Source organism: Leucopleurus acutus (assembly GCF_964270905.1).
Source record: "Leucopleurus acutus genome assembly, chromosome: 10".
NCBI classification, from domain to species: domain Eukaryota; kingdom Metazoa; phylum Chordata; class Mammalia; order Artiodactyla; family Delphinidae; genus Leucopleurus; species Leucopleurus acutus.
This window is the reverse complement of record NC_139153.1, coordinates 67,098,307-67,119,926: the sequence shown is the minus strand read 5'-3', so window position 1 is coordinate 67,119,926 and position 21,620 is coordinate 67,098,307. Positions and strand designations below refer to the sequence as shown.

General features: G+C 38.5%; 1 protein-coding gene across 3 annotated transcripts in view; it reads right to left on the bottom strand.

The window, feature by feature from the left end:
• MAPK14 (mitogen-activated protein kinase 14) overlaps positions 1–21,620 on the bottom strand; it is a 72,833-nt gene that overhangs the window by 15,394 nt on the left and 35,819 nt on the right. For all 3 annotated transcript variants that reach the window (XR_014326551.1, XM_082849048.1, XM_082849049.1), the window contains exons 4-8: positions 14,488–14,599; positions 13,737–13,766; positions 13,034–13,081; positions 11,756–11,870; positions 10,886–10,957 (exon numbers count right to left, since the gene is read on the bottom strand). Coding sequence is in view for 2 of the 3 variants with exons in the window: in XM_082849048.1 (XP_082705174.1) it covers positions 10,886–10,957; positions 11,756–11,870; positions 13,034–13,081; positions 13,737–13,766; positions 14,488–14,599 (377 nt within the window). In the remaining variant the exon portion in view is untranslated. The remainder of the gene's footprint in view (positions 1–10,885; positions 10,958–11,755; positions 11,871–13,033; positions 13,082–13,736; positions 13,767–14,487; positions 14,600–21,620) is intronic.

Genomic DNA, 21,620 nt, shown 5'->3' with positions numbered 1-21,620 from the left:
AAGAAAGAAGCAGAGAGCATAGGAGCTAGGGATGTACAAGCCTACCTGTGAATATTCCCCTAAGGCTTGATCTAAGGAGCCTGTAATACGACAGGGGCCTGGGAACCTCCCGGGGCCTAACCACTTGAGATGTCCTCCAGAAAACCTCTCTGTCCACACTATGATAAGCAGAGAAGCATTTGTGAGCGATAGTCAGCCAGCAGAGGGCCCCACCACCTCACTGCATCTGCACAGCCTTCTGGAGCGCCATAACATAGAGCATATGAGGCTTCAACTTTATAAATGCATTAACAAACCTCACGCATCCCCAGAGCTCTAAATAATAGGCCACAAGGCCCAGACCTTTATTGTGGCAGCCAACTCTTCTGTGCATATTCACTATGTATGTACATGTATTGACCAGAAGACAGAAACTTTCCATTTGTTCTTACTGCTTTTAGCCTTGCCTAAAAAGCTAAAAGGAGAGAAAAAAAATCTTATAAAATAGCTTTCAATATTCTCTATGAAAATTTGAATAGCTTATCCATGTCTATATTGACATTCAGAGGGAAAAGGAGGAGAGGATGACTATCTTCTGATTCCTGTCAAAAAAAACCCTGTCAGGTTTTTTGCATGATTAGATCCTTCTCAGCTTCAGGTGTCGGCTTGAACTTCACCTCCTCAGAGAGGCTTCCCCCAACACTCTATGGAAGAAGCACTGCCCCCCCTGTTATTCTCCACCTCAGCACAGTGCTTGATAACGTCACAGTGCTCGTCACAATCTATAATTGCTTAGTTTGCTTATTGTCTGTCACCTCTACTGATCTATGAGGAGAGGGGCTGCTCTGCCTGTTCACCACTTATCCCCAGTGCTTAGCCTAACATCTGCTACGTGGTGGGCACTCAAAATATTTAAGGAGGTACGGCAGGATGGAGAGGAGAGAGAATGCAAGAAACTATTTCTGTTTATGATTATACATATGAAGGCAGTACAGTGTAACTTAAAAATAATGGCCTCTGCAAGCCAGAGTTGCCTGAGTTACAGGAATTGGTTACGCAATAATATCCTGCCCCATTTTTTTTTTCTCCAGATATGGAATTGGCTTAAACACAACAAAATTCTAGACAGGAGTCAGCAAACCCCAATCTGCTGTCTGTTTTGAAAATAAAGTTGTACTGGAACACAGCCATGCTCATTGTTTATGTATTGTCTATGGCTGCTTTCAACTTACACAGCAGAATTGAGTGGTTACAACAGAAACCGTATGGTTCCCAAAGCCTAAAATATTTACTATGTGGCCCTTTAAGAAAAGGTTTGCAGAACCCCATCGTAGACTCAAACAATTTATGTTCTATACAAAATAAATTAAAAGCAAGTCCCCTCACAGAAGTTACTTCTGCATTAAGAATAGTAGAGAATAACACTGCAAATCAACTATACTCCAATATAAAATAAAAATTTAGGGCTTCCCTGGTGGCACAGTGGTTGAGAGTCCGCTTGCCAATGCAGGGGACGCGGGTTCGTGCCCTGGTCCGGGAAGATCCCACATGCCGCGGAGCGGCTGGGCCCGTGAGCCATGGCCGCTGGGCCTGCGCATCCGGACCCTGTGCTCCGCAGTGGGAGGGGCCGCAGCAGTGAGAGGCCCGCGTACCGCAAAAAAAAAAAAAAAAAAATTTTAAAAATTTAAAAAATAGTAGAAAATTTTGTCCTCTGCAAATGGCAAAAATCAATGTGTTCTGGAGGCTAAAATTTCAATACTGATTTCTTAATTCAAGGTGTTGTTAAGAAAACAATTTTAAAGCATACATTAATGGGGACGGAGCAGGCAGTGGGGACAGATACCATCTTGCTCTAAAATAATCAAATTAACTGTATTACAACAGAATTTAGTATAGGATCCTCTTTGCTCATTTGAAATGATTCATTTTACAAAAATTTAGTTCCCTCACATTCTTAAGGAACAAATTTAACAGGGTAGCTATCGCACAAGATAAAGTATATCACATATGAGAAAAAAACTGGACTACCTGAATTCTCAAACAGGTAGTTTTACAAAAAATGCATCAAAATTGATCTCTAGAAATAATACTAGTGAGATTGACACTCTTATATAAAAGACTTCTGACTAATGAAAATGAGAATCAAGTTTTATACTCCCTCTGAGGAAGACTCTGGGCTTCTCAAGTGTCTTAACTTCACCCCAACATACCTGAAAAGTATGCCACTTCCACTGGTCACAGTGGTTATGACAACAATGACTTGGGGGACTCCATGTCCTTCTCCTGCCTCAGCCAGTATGAAACAACCTCAGGCCTGAGGAATAAAGCCCCAATTCCTCAGCCTAAAATTCACAGCCTTCCCTGATGTGGCATCAAGACTCTTTTCTGACTCTCCCTCAAACTATTATTATTCCTTAATGCACTCAATGCTTCAACTCACACCAAATATTCCAGGCACTTTTAAGCTTCCAACTTCTTATTTCTCCAAGTCATAAAGAGGAATACCCTCCATCCTCCCCTCCTACCAAACCTTTTCTTTCCCTATTTACTCTTCAAAGTCCTGCTCAAACAAGAACTCTGCCATGAAGTCTTCCTGGACATCCTGAGTTTGAATTAATTTCTGCTTCTTCTCAGTAACTTATTTATACCTCTATTATAGTATTCTTATCACTACACCTTGTTTTATAAGCAGAGAGCAGACATTTGTTCAAGTGACTCCTACAGCTCACTTTCTGCTGAGTATGATCATTCTGGTTTGGAGGACAGGTACCATCTTACCTCCAGCACTTTCCATTGAGTAGCTCGATAAATATTAACTTGAAAAGACTTCCTGTAATATGCTTTCCAACTCAGCTCCACCCCTCTGTCTTGCCCTGAGAAATCTAGAATGACCATACTCTAATGGAAAGTCTATATACAAAAAAGAAGTCAAGAAAAGTTGCTTCATTTCATATGCAAACGCCCCATCTGAAGTGTTTACACCATAAAGAGTATACAAATACAGTGCAATGAGTGTGTAAGGGGTATGGACAAAGAGCTGGTACAGCATGACAGCCAATACTTAGGAGATTAGTAAACACACAATGCAAAATAAAAATCTACTTAGTAGCTAAAAGCACTTGCATGAAGGAAGTCAAAGCATGCAAACCTCATAGGAAATCACCATAGGTTCTCCAAGAGCTGGCAAATCCATTGAAATACAGGTCAGTCTTCCAATAATACCAGCTACTGTAAGGCCACTACAATTTGTCCAGGCAGTTAAGGCCAGAAGGAGCTTCAAGTAGCTATATAAGCAGAGCAAAGCAAAATTTACCACATTATGACAATTATTTCCACAGCAAGCCATCCTTCTTAACAGGTTTAACCCATTTTTCCCTAGATAGCAGATATTTTTACTGTTAGTCAAAAATGTGTTTTAATTGTAATAATCACAATGTCAAAATTTAAATCATAAATCTCTTGATTTTTCCTAAAACAACTTAGGCTTAAGGTTACTCTTTAGACTAGGTCCTCTGTAACAAAAGTAAAAGGTGGCCAGAATGAAAAGGCAAGGAAAAAAAACTTAAGGGTAATGGGGTATTTAGAGGGAAAGTAAAAGAGGGATATTCTATTCATTTCTAAGTGTTCTAGGCAACTCCTAGGAAACCTCTGCAGGCTGGAGAGTTGAAGATGAATAAGAGGACCATTTGCAGAACCTACATGTGACTACTGCTGCTTATGAGCTGCAGTTTTCAAAAAAAAAAATCCATATGAGGCAAAGCTGGAACAAAGACCTGTGGAAATTCCCTGGTGACAGACAGGTGGACTAGAATGGGACTTAGCTTACTTCCTTCTCTTCTTGGTCATCAAAATAGGCATTTTCACTGTCATACAAGGAAAAATTTTTAAGGTACTTTAGATTTGTGGACAAGCCTGAGAGTTCCAGCCTTTTCAAATGGGGAAATATATTCTTAAGTTAGAGAAGAAAAGGCAAATAACCTAATAAAATATTTTTCTTCTTCAACATTTATTAGGACACTTGCTTTTAGTGTCTGAAGTACAACTGTTTTTTTAAAATGAGAGACTGTTTGAAACCAATGTCTGAAAGAAAGGGGTAGATGTGACAGGAAGGGGTATACCAGAAGTTTTAACTCTACTGGCAATGTTTTATCTCATAATCTGGGTCATATAAACACAGGTGTTCATTTATTATTCCTTGTCTTTTTGTATGTGTGAAGTAGTTCATAAAATGTTTGAAAAAAATCAAAAGAAGAAATAAGGAGCCAGTAAACACTAATAAAAGTCATACAAAGTAGGGCAGCAAGCTGATGGCAGGAGCCTCATTATCTTCTAGTTAATGTCGAAGTTAATGATAATGTCTAGTTAATGTCTAGTTACCATTTCTATTAAAATGAAAGAAGGAAAGAAAAGTTTTACACATGAACAAAATTCATTTGATTACCTAGCAAAGGAAAACAATAGTAAGCCAAGGCTGAGATGTCTGGAAGAAAACAGTATTTGACGTGCAACAGGGCTAGGAAACTCATTGTCTCTCTTCCTTAGGCTGCAGACTGTCAATCATTAGTAGTAATATTTTCTAATTGGCTTACTCTTTTCAGAACCAATGGTTTTTGAAATAAGTTAGCACCATACCTGAAGACACATTCTGTGTCCCCACTCTCTTTCTAATAGACAGTTCTCTCAGGTGTGTCCACTTGAGATATATATATATATATATACCCAGTCAACTAGACTTATGAGGAAGGGCTCCATTTTTTAAAAAAAAAAAGAGTACTATTTTTGAGCTAGTTGGGAGGGTTTTGCAAAGTCACAAATGAGAATAATTTCTAACCTAAAAACATAATTAGCTTTAAGACAAAAATTAGCATATCTTATATCTTTAGGGGAACTCCAGGGATTATTAACAACTAGTAACAAAAGATTCTCTCAAGAAGACTAATCGCAAAAAAAATGAGAAAAAGGTATTATAGGAAGATGATTTGTCAAGATCTAAAACTGCATAGTCCAGTACAATACCAATAATCACATATGATTAAATTTAATCTAAAGAAAATTTAATAAAATTTAAAATTCAGATAAATACACTCATAAAACTATGAGTTTTATGAAACTATAAAACTATTCAGAAGAGAACTCCTTGCCATGATAAAAGAGTATTTATGAAAAATGCAGAGCTAAATTATACTCAAGGCTGAAGATAAGAGCAAGAGAAAGCTGCCCACTTTCACCACTGCTATTCAACACTATAGTGGAAGTTCTAGTCAGAGCAATTAGAAACGAGAAAAAAATAAAAGCATCTAAATTGGAAAGGAAGAAGTAAAACTATCTCTATTTGCAGATGCCATGATCCTACATATAGAAAATACCAAAGAATCCACAAGAAAGCTACTAGAGCTCTCAGCTTTCAGCTATGCAAAGGTGCAGGCTACAAGATCAACAAACAAAAATCAGTTGTGTTTCTACACACCAACAATGAACAAACCAAAAAGGAAATTCAGAAAGTAATTCTATTTAAAATAGCATCCTAAAGATGCTAGGAAAATACCTAAGAATAACTTTAACCAAGAAAGTGAAAAACCTGTCCACTGAAAATTATAAAACATTGCTGAAAGAAATGAAAGGAGACCTAAATAAGTGGAACGACATCTCATATTCATGAATAGGAAGACTTAATATTGCTAAGATGTCAATATTACCAAAAGTGATCTAAAAATACAACACAATTGCGAGCAAAACTGCAACAGACTTCTTTGCAGAAATGGAAAAGCCAATCCTCAATTTCATATGGAATTATAAGGGAGCCCAAAGAGAACAAAAAAAATCTTGAAAATGAGAGCAAAGTTGAAAGACTTAACACTTCTTGATTTCAAAACTTACTATAAAGCTAGAGTAATCAAAACAGTGTGGTACTGCTATAAGGATAGACATATAGACCAATGGAATAGAACTGATCTTTGACAGAAGTGCCAAACCCATTCTGTAGGAGAGGACAGTCTCTTCAATAAATGGTACTAGGACAACTGAATTTCCACATGCAAAAGTATAAAGTTGGACCCCTACCTCACATCATATACAAAAATTAACTCAAAATGGATCACAGACCTAAGTATAAGAGGTACACCCATAAAACTCTTAGTAGAAAATACAGTAAATCTTCATAATCTTGAATTTGGTAATACATTCTTAGAAATGACACTAAAAGCATGAACAACAAAAGAAAAAAATAGATAAATTGGAACTTCATCAAAATTAAAACTTATGTAAATCAAAGGACATTATCAAAAAAGTGAATAGACAGCCCACAGATGGGAGAAATTATCTGCAAATCATATATCTGGTGAAGGCTCAATATCCAAAATATATAAAGAACTCCTAAAACTCAACAACAAAAAGACAACCCAATTAAAAGATGGGTAAACGTTTCAAACAGATATTTCTACAAAGAAGACATACAAACGGCCTGTAAACACAGGGAGATACTCAACATTATTAGTCATTACGAAATGCAAATCAAAACCACAAAAAGATATCACTTCATACCCACTAGGATGGCTATAATTTAAAAAAGAAGAAGGATGGGAGGAAGGGAGGAAGGAAGGATGGAAGGGAGGGAGGGAAGGAGAAAGGAAGGAAGAAATGTTGGTGAAGATGTGGAGAAATTGCTCATACATCACTGGTGGGCATGTAAAATGGTGAAACTGCTTGGGAAACAATGACTGCTCCTCAGAAAGTTAAATACAGAATTACTATATGACTCAACAATTCCACTCCTAGATATATATCCAACAGAAGTGAAAGCAAGGACTCAAAAGAGATACTTGTATGTCAGTGTTCACTGAAGCACTATTCACAATAGCCAAAAGGTGGAAACAACCCAAGTGTCTATGAACAGATGAATGGATAAATAAAATATGGTATAGCTCTACAATGGAATAGTATTCAGCCATAAAAAGGAATGAAGTTATGATCCATGCTACAATATGGATGAACCTTGAAAACATGCTAAGTGAAATAATTCAGACAAAAAAGGACAAAGATTGTGTGGTTCCACTTAATATTAAATATTTAGAATAAGCAAATTCATAGAGACAGAAAGTAGAAGAGAGGTAACCACAGGCTGTGGGAGGGAAGAATGGGGAGTTTTTGTTTAATGGGTACAATTTCTGTTGGGGTGATGAAAATGTTTTGGACATAGTGGTGGTGGGTGCACAATTTTATGAATATAATTAGTGCCACTGGACTGTACACTTTAAAAGGGTTAAAATGATAAATTTCATGTTATGTTTATTTTACCACAATAAAAAAAAGTTAAAATGGCAAATTTCATGTTTATATGCTTAACCACAAAAATATTTTTAATTCAGTTTCTAAGTTTCACTGGCCACATTTTAAGTGCTCAATATCCACATGTGGCTGGTAGCTACCAACAGCCATATTGGACAGTACATACATAAACCATTTGTAAGCCTACAGAAAGTTCTATTAGACAGTTCTTATCTAGAAGCTAAAACCGTCAGTTCCAAATGCAAGATAAATAATAATTGAGGAAAACAGGGAGAAAACTGTGCACTCAAATAAAGAGCATAGTCTAGAGGTTGCCTCAGCATTCAGCTGCATCTTCAAATCATAAATAAGCAGTAGATGCATGCTTTTCTGGGCAACAGAAGAGTGTGTGGGGCCAGCACATTCTGCAAAGGTTTTAAGAAAATGAGTTTCAGAAATTAGGAGAACAGGCAACAAGTAGAATATTGGAAAGAAACTAATACCTGAGTCAGATCAGAGGTTTGTATCTATCTTTTTCTGGGTTCTTAGTTTCCTTATCTATAAAAACAGAGGATTCAACTAGATGTTTTCTAACATCTTTCTAGGTCCCCAAGTGGATAATTCTAGATTCTTAATTTTTCTGATCTCATTGGTACCTTAAAAAAAAAAATGAGGAAAAACTGCTAACTAAGTAACTTTTTCAGGGTCAGCCTGAAAGATTAAAACTAAAATCCAACCAGGGTAAACTCTAGTTGTACTCAACACTGGCTGCACACAAGAATCAACTGGGAATTTTAAAAAGTAATAGAAAACACTTTCCTCTCCCTTTGTCAGGCAACCAAAGCTATATCCACACAGATTGCAACTGACAAGAAGGGAGTTATGTATATTACAAATACAATCCTCTGAATCTGAATGTATATTACAAATACAGTTCTCTGAATCTGAATGTTCCGATCCAGGAGAACATCTGTCTGAAGGAGCCAAGTAGGAAAGAAACAGTGAATTACTAAAATAAGAATTTTGAAATGAATTCTCATATATTAAAAAGAAAATCTCCTGGGCTTCCCTGGTGGCGCAGTGGTTGGGAGTCCACCTGCCGATGCAGGGGACACGGGTTCGTGCCCTGGTCTGGGCGGATCCCACATGCCGGGGAGCGGCTGGGCCTGTGAGCCATGGCCGCTGGGCCTGCGCGTCCAAAGCCTGTTCTCCGTAACGGGAGAGGCCACAACAGTGAGAGGCCCGCGTACCGCAAAAAGAAAAAAAAGAGAATCTCCTAGTAAAAAGTTTAAATGCTAGGTTTTCTACCTAAAGTTCATAGAAGGAAAAGAAGTATGCATAAAAGGGAAGACTTCTAGGGCTTCCCTGGTGGTGCAGTGGTTAAGAATCCGCCTACCAGTGCAGGGGACACGGGTTTGAGCCCTGGTCCAGGAAGATCCCACATGCTGCGGAGCAACTAAGCCTGTACGCCATAACTACTGGGCCTGCGCTCGAGCCCATGAGCCACAACTACTGAAGCCCACACGCCTAGAGCCCATGCTCCACAACAAGAGAAGCCACTGCAGTGAGAAGCCCTCTCACTGCAACGAAGAGTAGCCCCCCTGCTTACCGCAACTAGAGAAAGCCCGCGCGCAGTAACGAAGACCCAATGCAGCCAAAAATAAATAAATAAAATTTATTGAAAAAAAAAAGAGAAGACTTCTTAGAGGCTGAAAGTTCGCATTTTAAAAGGGTCAAGCCATCAGTAGGCAGCTGTCCTGCAGATAGGACCATAGGACACACACAACTGCTTTGAAACCTTTCTACCAGTAGCCTGCCAAGGGGATCCATCCTTTACTACCTGTTACAGAATTTAAATAAAACAAAAAACTAGCCTTTAAATGATTCACAATTAGACAATAAAGTGGGAAGATGAAGGGAGAAACTGCTTCCCAAAGATCACTGATGAAGATGATGGCTAACATCTGTTGGCAGGCTCTGTTCTAAGTACGTTCCAGATTTCATCTCACTGAATTCTCACAACCACCTTATGAGGTATGTACTATTATCAGTATTTTATAGTTAAGGAAACTGAGAAACAGAGGTTAGACAACTTGCTCAAAGTCACAGAGCTGGGAGTAAATAAGAGCTAAGTAAGATCTCAACCCTGTAAGTCTGATTCCAGAGCATGTGCTTTTAACCAGTATGCTCTGCTGTCTGTCTCTCTCTACCACTTTGTGTGTCTATGTAGGTATGAGTGTCCATGACTGACTGTAGATGGATATACAGATACAAAGAAGAGGAAGAAGAGGGGGAACAGAGGAGAGCATCAGAGCAGTGTGCTTGGGAGGACAGACAAAAGAATGGGACTCTAAGGTATGTGCCTGAGGAAAAGGAAAATTACAAATTTTCCCTAATTCTCTTAGCTTGGACTATAATGCATATATCAAATTTCTAAGAAACAAGTATAAGGTAAATGAAGCAAAGGACAAAGGAGAAACACTAGGTATTAAAATTAGAATCTGGGGATGAGGAGGAATAAGGTGAGCTATATAAGGAGACTATACTCTGTATCAATCCAGTAATATTCAGAGGGAAGTAAATGGCTGAGGGAAGAAGTTTTTCAGTTCATTAGGAAAGAACACTCTAGCAGAAGATAGAATATGTGGATCGATAACATGAACATCACAGTCACCATAGAAGTATTATCCCAACTGTAAGCCAGTGAACTGACAATCTGGTTTACAAACTCAATGAGTTTGCTTAGGTGAGGTGCTAAAACAGCTTTTAGGTCTCTAACCATGACAGAACACAGGCAATTGCAGCATCTCTCAACCAAACCCACGGAAGGCTAGTCAAATGAATTTTACGAAAATCTTCAAACCTAATTCTAGACATATATTTCAAAATTCTTTCTTGCCTAAACATCTTCCTCAAGTGGAACTGATGGGAGTTACAACAAATCACATTTTGATGATATTATTACTAAACTGTGAAATGGGCATGCAGCAGACAGGAAAGGGGCTAAAATAAAGGGGCCATGATAAACCATAAACTAGACAATAACTCTGGAAGTAAATTAAGGTTTGGCTACAATCTGGGACAAAAATAAAGTCATGCTGAGGGGAAAAAAAGGCACACGACAGGGTGACCTTATCTCCTTGCTTTTATTATTTGTTGTTAGACAACAAACAAAACGAGTCAGCAGGTGTATCATTACAAGGACCAAATACAGCCTTTTTAATATGTAAATCAAACATACAAGCAAGATATCCCCGATTTATAAATGGTTATCTTGTGTTCATTGAGCGCTGGTGCAACGAAGACTAAACTAGTCATTGAGATCTAGAACTTCTCACCAATACACTCAGGTGGCAGAAGGGCTGTGGGAAGATTAATAAGGAACTTGTTGCAAAAAAGATGACATATGAAAGATTTAAAGGGCTTTCCAGATTATGAGGAATTTTTGCAACTCTCAAAATAAATTGAAGCCTCTTTCTTGACAAGGCAAGATACTCAGCAAGAGGGCAGATCTCACAATGCACATCTGGACTATAAAAGCAAGTAACTGAAGGCCCTTCCTAGAGATAGGTAAAAGTAATATACTACCATGGACACCAAAATACAGACAAGAAACAAGAACCCAAAACTTTTTAAAGGATACGGTCTGTACCAGGAAACAGTGTTCTTCCAGTCAACAGCTCGGCCATTATGCATCCCACTGACCAAATATCAACTGGCAAAATTAAAGAGAAATAAAAGTAATATAATGTCACTATTATCATACTTGGCTACAAATGGAACTATAGTTAAGGGGTGAAATACTGAAATTAATATTTAAGACATCCGAGGTTCAACAATCACACTCATTTTTATAGAAATAAATAAGCTAAGACCCTTACCACATTAAAGGGCTTCATGGGTGGGCTAAGTCAAAACATAGTTATGGCAAGAGAAATAAGCTGTTCACAAAAGGGCTAAGGTTTCTTACTGGTAGAAATGATGGATTCTCCCAAGTAATATTGAGAGGTTAATATTATAAACCCAATGTCTTCAGGCAGGAGTACTCAGAGAATATGCTGAAAATATAAATAAGTAAAAAGCCAGGGCTTCCCTGGTGGCGCAGTGGTTGAGAGTCCACCTGCCGATGCAGGGGACACGGGTTTGTGCCCCGGTCCGGGAAGATCCCACATGCCGCGGAGCGGCTATGCCCGTGAGCCACGGCCGCTGAGCCTGCGCATCCGGAGCCTGTGCTCCACAACGGGAGAGGCCACAACAGTGAGAGGCAACAACAGTGAGAGGCCCGTGTACCGCAAAATAAATAAATAAATAAAAAGCCAATTGCTAAATCACAAAGTTTGAAAAAACCCACTTTATCTGAGCAACTGAAATATTTTTCTATTCGTGGACTTAAAATGATCACTGAGGGAAGAAAAAAAATGTTTCTTCCTACTCCTGCCATCTCCACTTCTGAGAACCCCAAATACACACAACATAGTATTAATAAGGCCCTAAATACAAGTGCAAGTAGTACCTGTCTGGTTGTAATGCATCCAGTTCAGCATGATCTCAGGAGCCCTGTACCACCTAGTGGCTACATAGCCTGTCATTTCATCATCTGTATGTCGAGCCAGTCCAAAATCCAAGATCTAAGGGAGAGAAGAGAAATCAGGCACTGGAACAAACTCCTAAGGCTTGTAAAGCAGGAGGGAAAAAACTCCAGTGCCTTATAAAAAGCGAGAATATAGCACTTTCATAAACATATTTCCTGGTCCATGCTTAGAATGCATGGGGAACACAGCAAGAACTTAAAAAAAAATGAAATCACAAAAAGCAAAACAAAAATGCCACTGCTAGGCATTTATCCAAGAGCAACGAAAATATATGTGCCACAGAAAGGCTTGCACATGAATATTCATAGCAGCTTTACACAGCCCTGAAATGGAATTGAAGCACATGTCTATCAATAGGTGGATGGATAAATAAATTGTGGTATAATCATAAAATGGATCTACTCAGCAACAAAAAGGAATGAACTACTGATACACACAATACAGATGGATCTCAATAATATTATACTAAGCAAAAGTCAGACACACATAGAAAAATACTGTATGATTCCACTTGTATGAAACTCCAGAAGAGATAAATCTACTCTATAGTGTCAGAAAGCAGATCGGTTGTTGTCTGAAGCCAGGGTTAGGGGTAGAGGTGTGGGGACTGGCTAGGAAGGGGGCACAAGGGAACTTTCTGGAGTGATGGACATGTTCTTTATCATAACTGTGTTGGTAGTTACATAGCTATATAAGTTTGTCAAATGTACACTTAAAGTGTTGCATTTTATTGTAAATTATGTTTCCAAAAAATTGAGTAAAAAAAGAAATGAAACAAAAAATTCCAGAGTTGCTTGCTCTTTATAGATTATTTATGTCATTTGAATTATTTTGAATAAGTGTGTTTCTGCCATTTTTTTCTCTTAGAAACCCATAAAATCTAATAATTACTCTTCAAGAGGACTGCTTACTTGATATTCACACTATAATTCTCCTTTATTATAACTAATATATTAAATTTCAATTTAACTTTATTTTAGAATGAAAACAAGACACCTGATACTACCTTCAATATCACTTAAACTGAAGCTTACTAAATCTCTGGTTTAAATTTCAAAGTCTAATGATATTCTTAAGGACAATAAGAATTTTCAGATTAAGAGTCATGGCTTTATAAACACATTCCCTATATAAATTTGCCTGGTTAGTTAAACATATAGTTACAAGGTGAAACAATTACCACTGTCACTTCATCCTACCTTCAGCTCACAGTCTTCATTCACAGCTAGATTACTAGGTTTTAGGTCCTAGGAAGCAAGTAAGAAAGAACAGGATCAACTTTATGACACATGGTAAATTCTCTCCCTAAGGGTAATGATGAAGAGCTAAACATAAAAGACTTCATCTAGGGCTTCCCTGGTGGCGCGGTGGTTAAGAATCCGCCTGCCAATGCAGGGGACATGGGTTCGAGCCCTGGTCCAGGAAGATCCCACATGCCGCAGAGCAACTAAGCCTGTGCGCCACAACTACTGAGCCTGCGCTCTAGAGCCGGCGAGCCACAACTACTGACCCCACATGCCACAACTACTGAAGCCCACACGCCTAGAGCCTGTGCTCCACAATGAGAAGCCCATGTACCACAACAAAGAGTAGCCCCTGCTCACCACAACTAGAGAAAGCCCGCGTGCAGCAACGAAGACCCAATGCAGCCAAAAATAAACAAATAAATTTAAAAAAAAAAAAAAACTTCATCTAGCTATAAACAATCTCCATTCTACAGTCACTATCTAGTCCTCATTAGCCTTAAATAGGTAAAAACTATACATCTTTGTTCTTTAGTTAAACCTAGAGCAAAGTTGCAATCACTCAATATTTCAATGGGTAAAATAAGCTTAGATTAGGATCTTGCCAATCTCCCCACCCACCAGCACCCCAATAATTTAATCAAAAGACAATACCTACCCTGTGAATTATGTCGGCTGAATGTATATACTGTGAAAAAGCAAAAAATCAGTTAGTTATGTCCAGCCTCCTACTGTCATATGACATATCTGAAGTACATTTTTATGAGTCAATAAGAAATGCTAGTATTAACAGCAGGATTAGAAATCAGAGCAAGTAATTATCAGTAGTCTGTACATTTATCATAACTATGATTTCCATACGACCAACTCTGTTCACAGAGCTGGAGTATGAGAGAAATAGAGCTTTCAACCTGTTTCCTGGTGGGTGCTCTGGAGCACAATAAGGACTCAAAGATGCTAAATATTAAAGGTGGTTTAATTTAAAAACTGCCCCTGCCACAAATAAATTAGCCTTCTTGAGGATGTTTTCGAAGTTTCAACATGACACTGACCAGATATTAGATTACATCAAGAAATTATTATTATTGTTTAGATGTAATAATGAAGAGTCTTTAACTCTCAGACATGCCAACAGAAGTATTGATGGGTGGAGTGATATGATGTCTAGACTTGCCTTAAAATAATCCAGGGTTTGGGGGAATACAAAAGAAACAAGATTAACCATATGTTGGTAATTGTGGTCGCTGAGTAAACACAGGGGTTCATTATACTATGATTGTACTTGTGATTTCTGTATTTGAAATTTTCCATAAGAAAAGTTTTGTTTGTTTTCCCTTAAGCCCTAAATAGAAGGGAGAGAGGGAGAGAGAGAATTCAATCCACAAAATTATTACTAATACTGTCTGTACCTTGAGACCTCGGAGAATCTGGTAGATAAGGAACTGAACGTGGTCATCCGTAAGCTTCTGACATTTCACAATGTTGTTCAGATCTGCCCCCATGAGATGGGTCACCAGGTACCTAGAAATTAATGGACAGTTACACAATAATCCAGAACCCTAAGAAAGCTCTGATCTTCATAAGACTGTTAGAAGTCCACTCAGTAAGTACCACAGTGACACCTAAAAGCTTAGTAGCTACTCACGCGCGGCTTGTTTGCAACATCACTATTCTAACTTTACTACCTGTCGTCTATTTTTCTGAAAATTTTTATACTAGTTCCTACTTGACATCTTTTCCTAGGTTCTCTAAAGAAAAGAAAAAAACAAAAATGGAGATTAGAATGATATATGTGTTAGTATCATTTTTCTTAAAAATGATATTACTGCATGAGAAATACACAGTATAACTAAATGCATGGCCATATTTTTAAATCCGCCATTACATTTCTCACCTCATTATATATCCTGTAGGGTCTAAAATAGGAGTATCTTCAAATGAACTTATTTACAAAACAGAAGCAGACTCACAGACATAGAAAACAAATTTATGATTACCATAGGGGGGAGGGATAAATTAGGAGTTTTGGATTAGTGATTCAGAAATATATGTATATAAATAAACAGAATACTGCTGTACAGTATTCTGCTGTACACCAGAAACTAACACAACATTGTAAATCAACTATACCTCCATTAAAAAATAAATAAATAAAATAGGAGTATCTTTAAATTTTCAAATTATACCTCTCCTTTTTCAGGAATGACTGGTAAAAGGATATTGTTCACTGACAATATTCCTGCATTTACTTTAAAGGAAGGAGGAACACAATTTATCTGCAAGCAAGATGAGGCATTCTAGAACTTCTCCCCACAGGTGTGGTGCTGGATATGATCCTGTCCTTACATCATAAGATTAGGGAATGACTACATTCAAGTCCAACAGGTTCACCACAGATATTCTAGACGCAATGCCTTACTCACTCATTACTGTATCACACTGCTACGGGAACATAACAACCACAATCAGTACTAAAGAAGTGGAGTTTTTAAAAATTCAGTTAGGTTTTATCTAGTATGAGAATGATTACCCATTCCTGAGGCTGAATAATAATGTATATCAGTTGAGCTATAAAAAAATGCTGATTTCATTTCATTTCAATTTTTATTTTTGATAAATTTGGAAGAAAAGAAACCAGGTCAGTAAATTTAAATATACTATTGACGTCTTACATGACTATATATGTGTATAACCTCTCTTTACACACACACACACACACACACACACACACACACACACCCCACCACATTTATTACTTTCTTTCCTCAAAGAAGAATTAAAATTTTTTTTTTCTGTTTCCTAATTTCCCTGTTGGGCTGCTATGGTCAGTTCCCAATTTGATGAAGAGCAATAGGACTTAGCATAGACGTTAGTAACCTTAAGTCAGATTTTTTAGCCCTTCATATTTTTAAAACTTGCATGTTTATATTGCCTTGAGGAAAGAGTATACTCTGTCACTTAAAGACTATATTGGATTTTTGGAAATATTTTCACAAAGGTTGCTCTGATTTAAGAGATGCTCCAAGCTCAACATAACATAATCAAAGGCATTCGTGCTTATTCTGTGCCAAGCACTATTTATTATGCCCGTGTTTCATACACTCTTCCCAACAAAGCTGTAAGGTAAGTTCCATTAGTATTCCCATTTCGCTGAGGAGGAAACACAAGACAGAACAAGTATATATAACCTGCTCAAGGTTAAAAGAGTGGTAAAGTCAGGAGCTGAATCCAAAACTGTTTGATCTCAGAGAATATGATCTTAAATCACAGCCCATACTGCCTCCAAATTCTTCCAGTTGACAGAGAATTTAAGTCAAGAGAATGATTTCTTTTAAGTTTTATAAATGTTGCAATATTCCATCCTAATCACAGTCACTGTATTTTTTTAACCCCAAATGGATACAAAATCCGACAAATACGAGCATGTTGTGAATACCGGTTAATATTGTGAAAACAGAACTTCCCCCAGAAAATCTGGGATAATGGTTGCCATATCCATAATACCAGTTATGACAATTTGCAAGGCTCAGGTTGAGGAAGAGGGAATCCAATTTTTGTTTTATAAGACTGTTTTGCAAATAATTACATTTTATGACATTGAATAGTAAGAGGATTATTCTTTCAACTTTCAAAAATATTTTTAAAGAGAAAAGGTAAAAAAGGAAACACTGTTCTGCATGATTCTACCTAGAAATCTACCTTAATTTGTCTTGAAATAAAACCTAAAAATCTTAACTCTAATGTCTGCGCTAGTTCACAAAGGTGTTAAGCAGTATTACCAAAGCAAACATAGTAATTTCAAGTCTGAGTATTGGGTTTAAATGGTTACCAATAACTTAAAAAACCCTATACAGACAGAAGACCACTAACTGTACAGCCTGAGAGAGCGAGCATGCTTTTAGTTAGAATATTCCACCACTGGACTTCCCTGGTGGCACAGTGGTTAAGAATCTGCCTGCCAATGCAGGGGACATGGGTTTGAGCCCTGTTCTGGGAAGATCCCACATGCTGCGGAGCAACTAAGTCCATGCGCCACAACTACTGAGCCTGCACTCTAGAGCCCGTGAGCCACAACTACTGAACCCACAAGCCACAACTACTGAAGCCTGCGCGCCTAGAGCCCGTGCTCCGCAACAAGAGAAGCCACTGCAATGAGAAGCCCATGCACTGCAACGAAGAGGAGCCCCCACTCGCCACAACTAGAGAAAGTCCGCACACAGCAACGAAGACCCAACTCAGCCAAAAAATAAATAAATCAAATAAATTTATTTTTTAAAAAAGAAAAAAAGGGCTTCCCTGGTGGCGCAGTGGTTGAGAGTCCGCCTGCCGATGCAGGAGACGCGGGTTCGTGCCCCGGTCCGGGAGGATCCCACATGCCGCAGAGCGGCTGGGCCCGTGAGCCATGGCCGCTGAGCCTGCGCGTCCGGAGCCTGTGCTCCGCAACGGGAGAGGCCACAACAGTGAGAGGCCCGCGTACAGCAAAAGAAAAAAAAAAAAAAAAGAAAAAAGAATATTCTACCACTGTGTAATTCCCTTTAAGTCCCCTCCCCATCAGAGACCACATTCATTTTATCACTAAAATTTCCAGACACCAGGAGAGACTGTCAAGACATTATATAAGTACATAAGGTTAATCAGTCTATATAGTGATAACTATCAAACGTTGCTGCTAGGCTCCAATCAAATCAGCTGAACCACATTATTCATGGCAGATGTGTCTGGCAGGAACTAACCTAATCACTTATGTTGTTTCCACGAAGCCCAAAAGACCAATCCATGAAAACCAATTGTCAAATTCCAACTCATCACATATAGAAAGGTTTTTGAAATAAATTTTGCAACAGTGGACAAAAGCAAGTGTTGTGCAAAGTTCCTGAATGCTTATGGAAGACATAACAATTTCTAAAAGTAGTGAACAAGGAAGTGGGAGGAAAATGTCGATGGGCACATTTTAAATAAGCCAGACCCAAAAGGAGCATTAATAGATGCCACATAGGGGCTTCCCTTGTGGCGCAGTTGTTAAGAATCTGCCTGCCAATGCAGGGTACACGGGTTCGAGCCCTGATCTGGGAAGATCCCACATGCCGTGGAGCAACTAAGCCCGCATGCCACAACTACTGAGGCTGAGCTCTAGAGCCTGTGAGCCACAACTACTGAAGCCCATGCACCTAAAGCCTGTGCTCTGCAACAAGGGAAGCCACTGAAATGAGAAGCCTGCGCACCGCAACGAAGAGCGGCCCCCGCTCACTGCAACTAGAGAAATCTGCACAGCAACGAGGACCCAATGCAGCCAAAAATAAATTTAATAAGTTAAAAAAAAAACAGATGCCACATAATTTCTATAATATTAGTCTCTACAAAGCAATTACATTTAATTGCTTAATTAATTACATTTTAGTAAAGACATGCCTATTACTGTCAGTGTTCAGAACACCTCAAATAATTAAATCTGACCAACAGCTGGAAAGCTACCTAGTTCCCCCATCTTTAAAAAGGAATTAAATAAGTAGGGCCTTATTAGGTAAAGGGCTGAAAATATGATTTCACAGCCTGATGATACAAATCTTGTTTCCCACTTTTCTTGTGAGGATGGTTTCCTTTAAACTTAAACTATAAAGAGCATAAACCATCATTTCTCAAAGTAAAATGTACTGTACCAGCAAAAAGGCAGAAGTCTACAATAAGTGGTTTTCTGTACTCAAGACAGCACCCCATTTAGAGCTTCATTTATTAAGCGCTTCTTGGATAACACCCAATTGTCAGAGACTCCTACTCTACTGCCTTTTCTTTTTTTGAAGCATAATACAATCAGAAAGAACCTATGTAGAAAAAAATCTCTTCTATATCTACAGTTTGGCATCTCTACTACCGTCAGCCCTATTTGATAAAATAATTATCAAAAAGGGCAAAAAACATTTCCATATTAAAACAAAGTATTTAAAATAATCATAGGGATTGACAATTCGTAACCACATGCTTCTGAAATACACCCAATGATCCTTGGGACTCACTACAGCCTATTCTGAAAACAGCAGAGTGATTCGGTAAAAATGAAAAATAGACCATGTCACTCCTCTCAAAAGGCTTCCCATTTCACTTAAAGACAAAAATCCCTTCAGCAGCAGATAAAGCTGTACATAATCCAGCATCCTGTCCCCAATTCTCTCTCTCATTTCTTCATCTACTTCTCTCCTCTGCTCTCACTTAGCTCCACACTGGCCTCCTTACTGCAGCCACACAGGCCCCCTTGCTGCAATTCCAATACAGCATGCAGTCTTCTGCCTCAGGACTTTTGCACTGGCTGTTCCTTCTGCCTGGAATGCTCTTCCTCCAGATATCCACAAGTCTAATTCTTCTACTTCTTCAAATTTTTGCTCAAAATTCACCTTTTCAATGAGGCCTATCCTTACCACCCCATTTAAAATTGCATCTCTCCCCCAACCCTCACATGTCCCTGCTCTATCTTTTCCTCTTGTCCATAGCATTACTGCTTGCTAACATGCTAATTTCCTCTTTTATATGCTCATTGTTTATTGCTATCTATCTGTACAATGTTCAAGGAGGACAGGCTTCTTTTTTGTCCTCTGTAGTATCTAAAGTACCTAAAAACATTGTGTAGCAGATATCAGGCACTCAATTACCACTGAATTTAATTGAATGACCCAGGACAACTCATATAGTATTACTAGTAAGACCAGGCAAGGGCATATCTTATTGGAATACTCATGCCAAAGATCTTATCTGGTAAGCAGACCAGACTGTTCCAATGTAAGGGGTAAAAGCACCATTCAGCAGCCAGGTAGGCAGCTTAGCCAGCTTATTTCACAACAAACTATTCTCCTCATTTGAAGTAAAGATTACTGAAAGGTGCCCTCTACATTACCTGCATCAAATAAACCAGATTCAATATTCTACCATATGGTCTATATTCCAAGATAAAAACAAAAAAGTTAGTCAAAAGAGAATGCACTGGGCATGCTATCAGACAACTAGATTGCCAACCAGTTATAAACAAGAAAGCACAAGGTTATTCATTCATTCAGTCACTCCATCAACAAATATTTATTGTTGAGCACTGGGAGTACAACAGTGGAAAAGAAAGATACAGAATTTAGATGAGAGGAAGGTATATACTCATAATAGAGCATAATTAGAGGTATAAAAGTGTACATCAAGGTGCTGGAGAACACACAGGGGAGGGCACCAATCCAGACTTAGGAAGCAGTTAATTACAGGAAAATTTCTTGAGAGAATCAAACTCAAAACTATACCTTGACGCTTCTTTACCTTTTTACAACAGCTAATCTGAGAAAAAGGGGGCATCTTACTGATCACGTCAGACAAAAACTGAATGGTGTTTTCTTAAAGGATGTGTAATTTGTTTAGATTTCAAATGTGAGTCAGTGACGACACCTACATGCTTTACCAACTCTCCATCCTCATTTTAGCAGACCTCTCTGATATGGAAATAAATTGCAAATATAACTGTTAATACAGTTAACTCATTCATCTTTCTCCCAGACTGCTTCTCTTTCTGTATTACCCATCTTGAGCACTCAACCCATTTTCAAGGAAGAAGAATATTTCTGTAAGTCCAAACAACTGGGCTGGGAATTTCTTTCAGTGATAGAGGAAAGCACTATTTCTAAGCAGATAATGCCTCTTAGCTAAATTAGGAAAACAACTCTCCTCCGCCACCAAAAAAAAAAAATTCATAATTTACCAAAACACAATTTTTATCCAAGTACAAAAGAAAAAGCAACGGTTATCTACTCCTTTAACAGTCTCCATTCCACACAAATCTCCTTTTTTGTATACTTTATACATTTCCTTCATTTCTTTGACTATCTGGAATATATTTCGACCTCTACACCCAATCCTTATTTATCTGTTTCTTCAGACACAGTTATTACCTTCTTTAGAGGCTTTCCTCCACTAAGTTTCTCTCATATTCTGAGATCACTTAATACCCTGTATGTTGCTTTGACACTGCAAATTTGACTTGGTCCTTTAAGTTGTTTTAGGTAAGCATTTATGCTTCATCTCATTAATGAGACCACATGCAACTGAAGGCCTTTAGTTTTGACATCTTACATACAACCTATCACAGCATTTACCCAATGAGAAGGGTTAGCAAACTTTCAAATAATAGAGCTCTGGATCAAGAAAAATGTGACTAGAAATAGACTTAGAGCCAAAAAGACCTAAGATGTGTACAATTTTTTTTTTTTTTTTTTTGTGGTACACGGGTCTCTCACTGTTGTGGCCTCTCCTGCTGCGGAGCACAGGCTCTGGATGCGCAGGCTCAGCGGCCATGGCTCACGGGCCCAGCCACTCCACGGCATGTGGGATCTTCCCGGACCGGGGCACGAGGCCATGTCCCCTGCATCGGCAGGTGGACTCTCAACCACTGCACCACCAGAGAAGCCCAATGTGTACAATTTTATATGTGGTATTATACAATTCAGTTCATCACTCTCAGCTTCTGAGAATTTCTAACTACTAAAGACTCAACAAGGGGGCTTCCCTGGTGGCGCAGTGG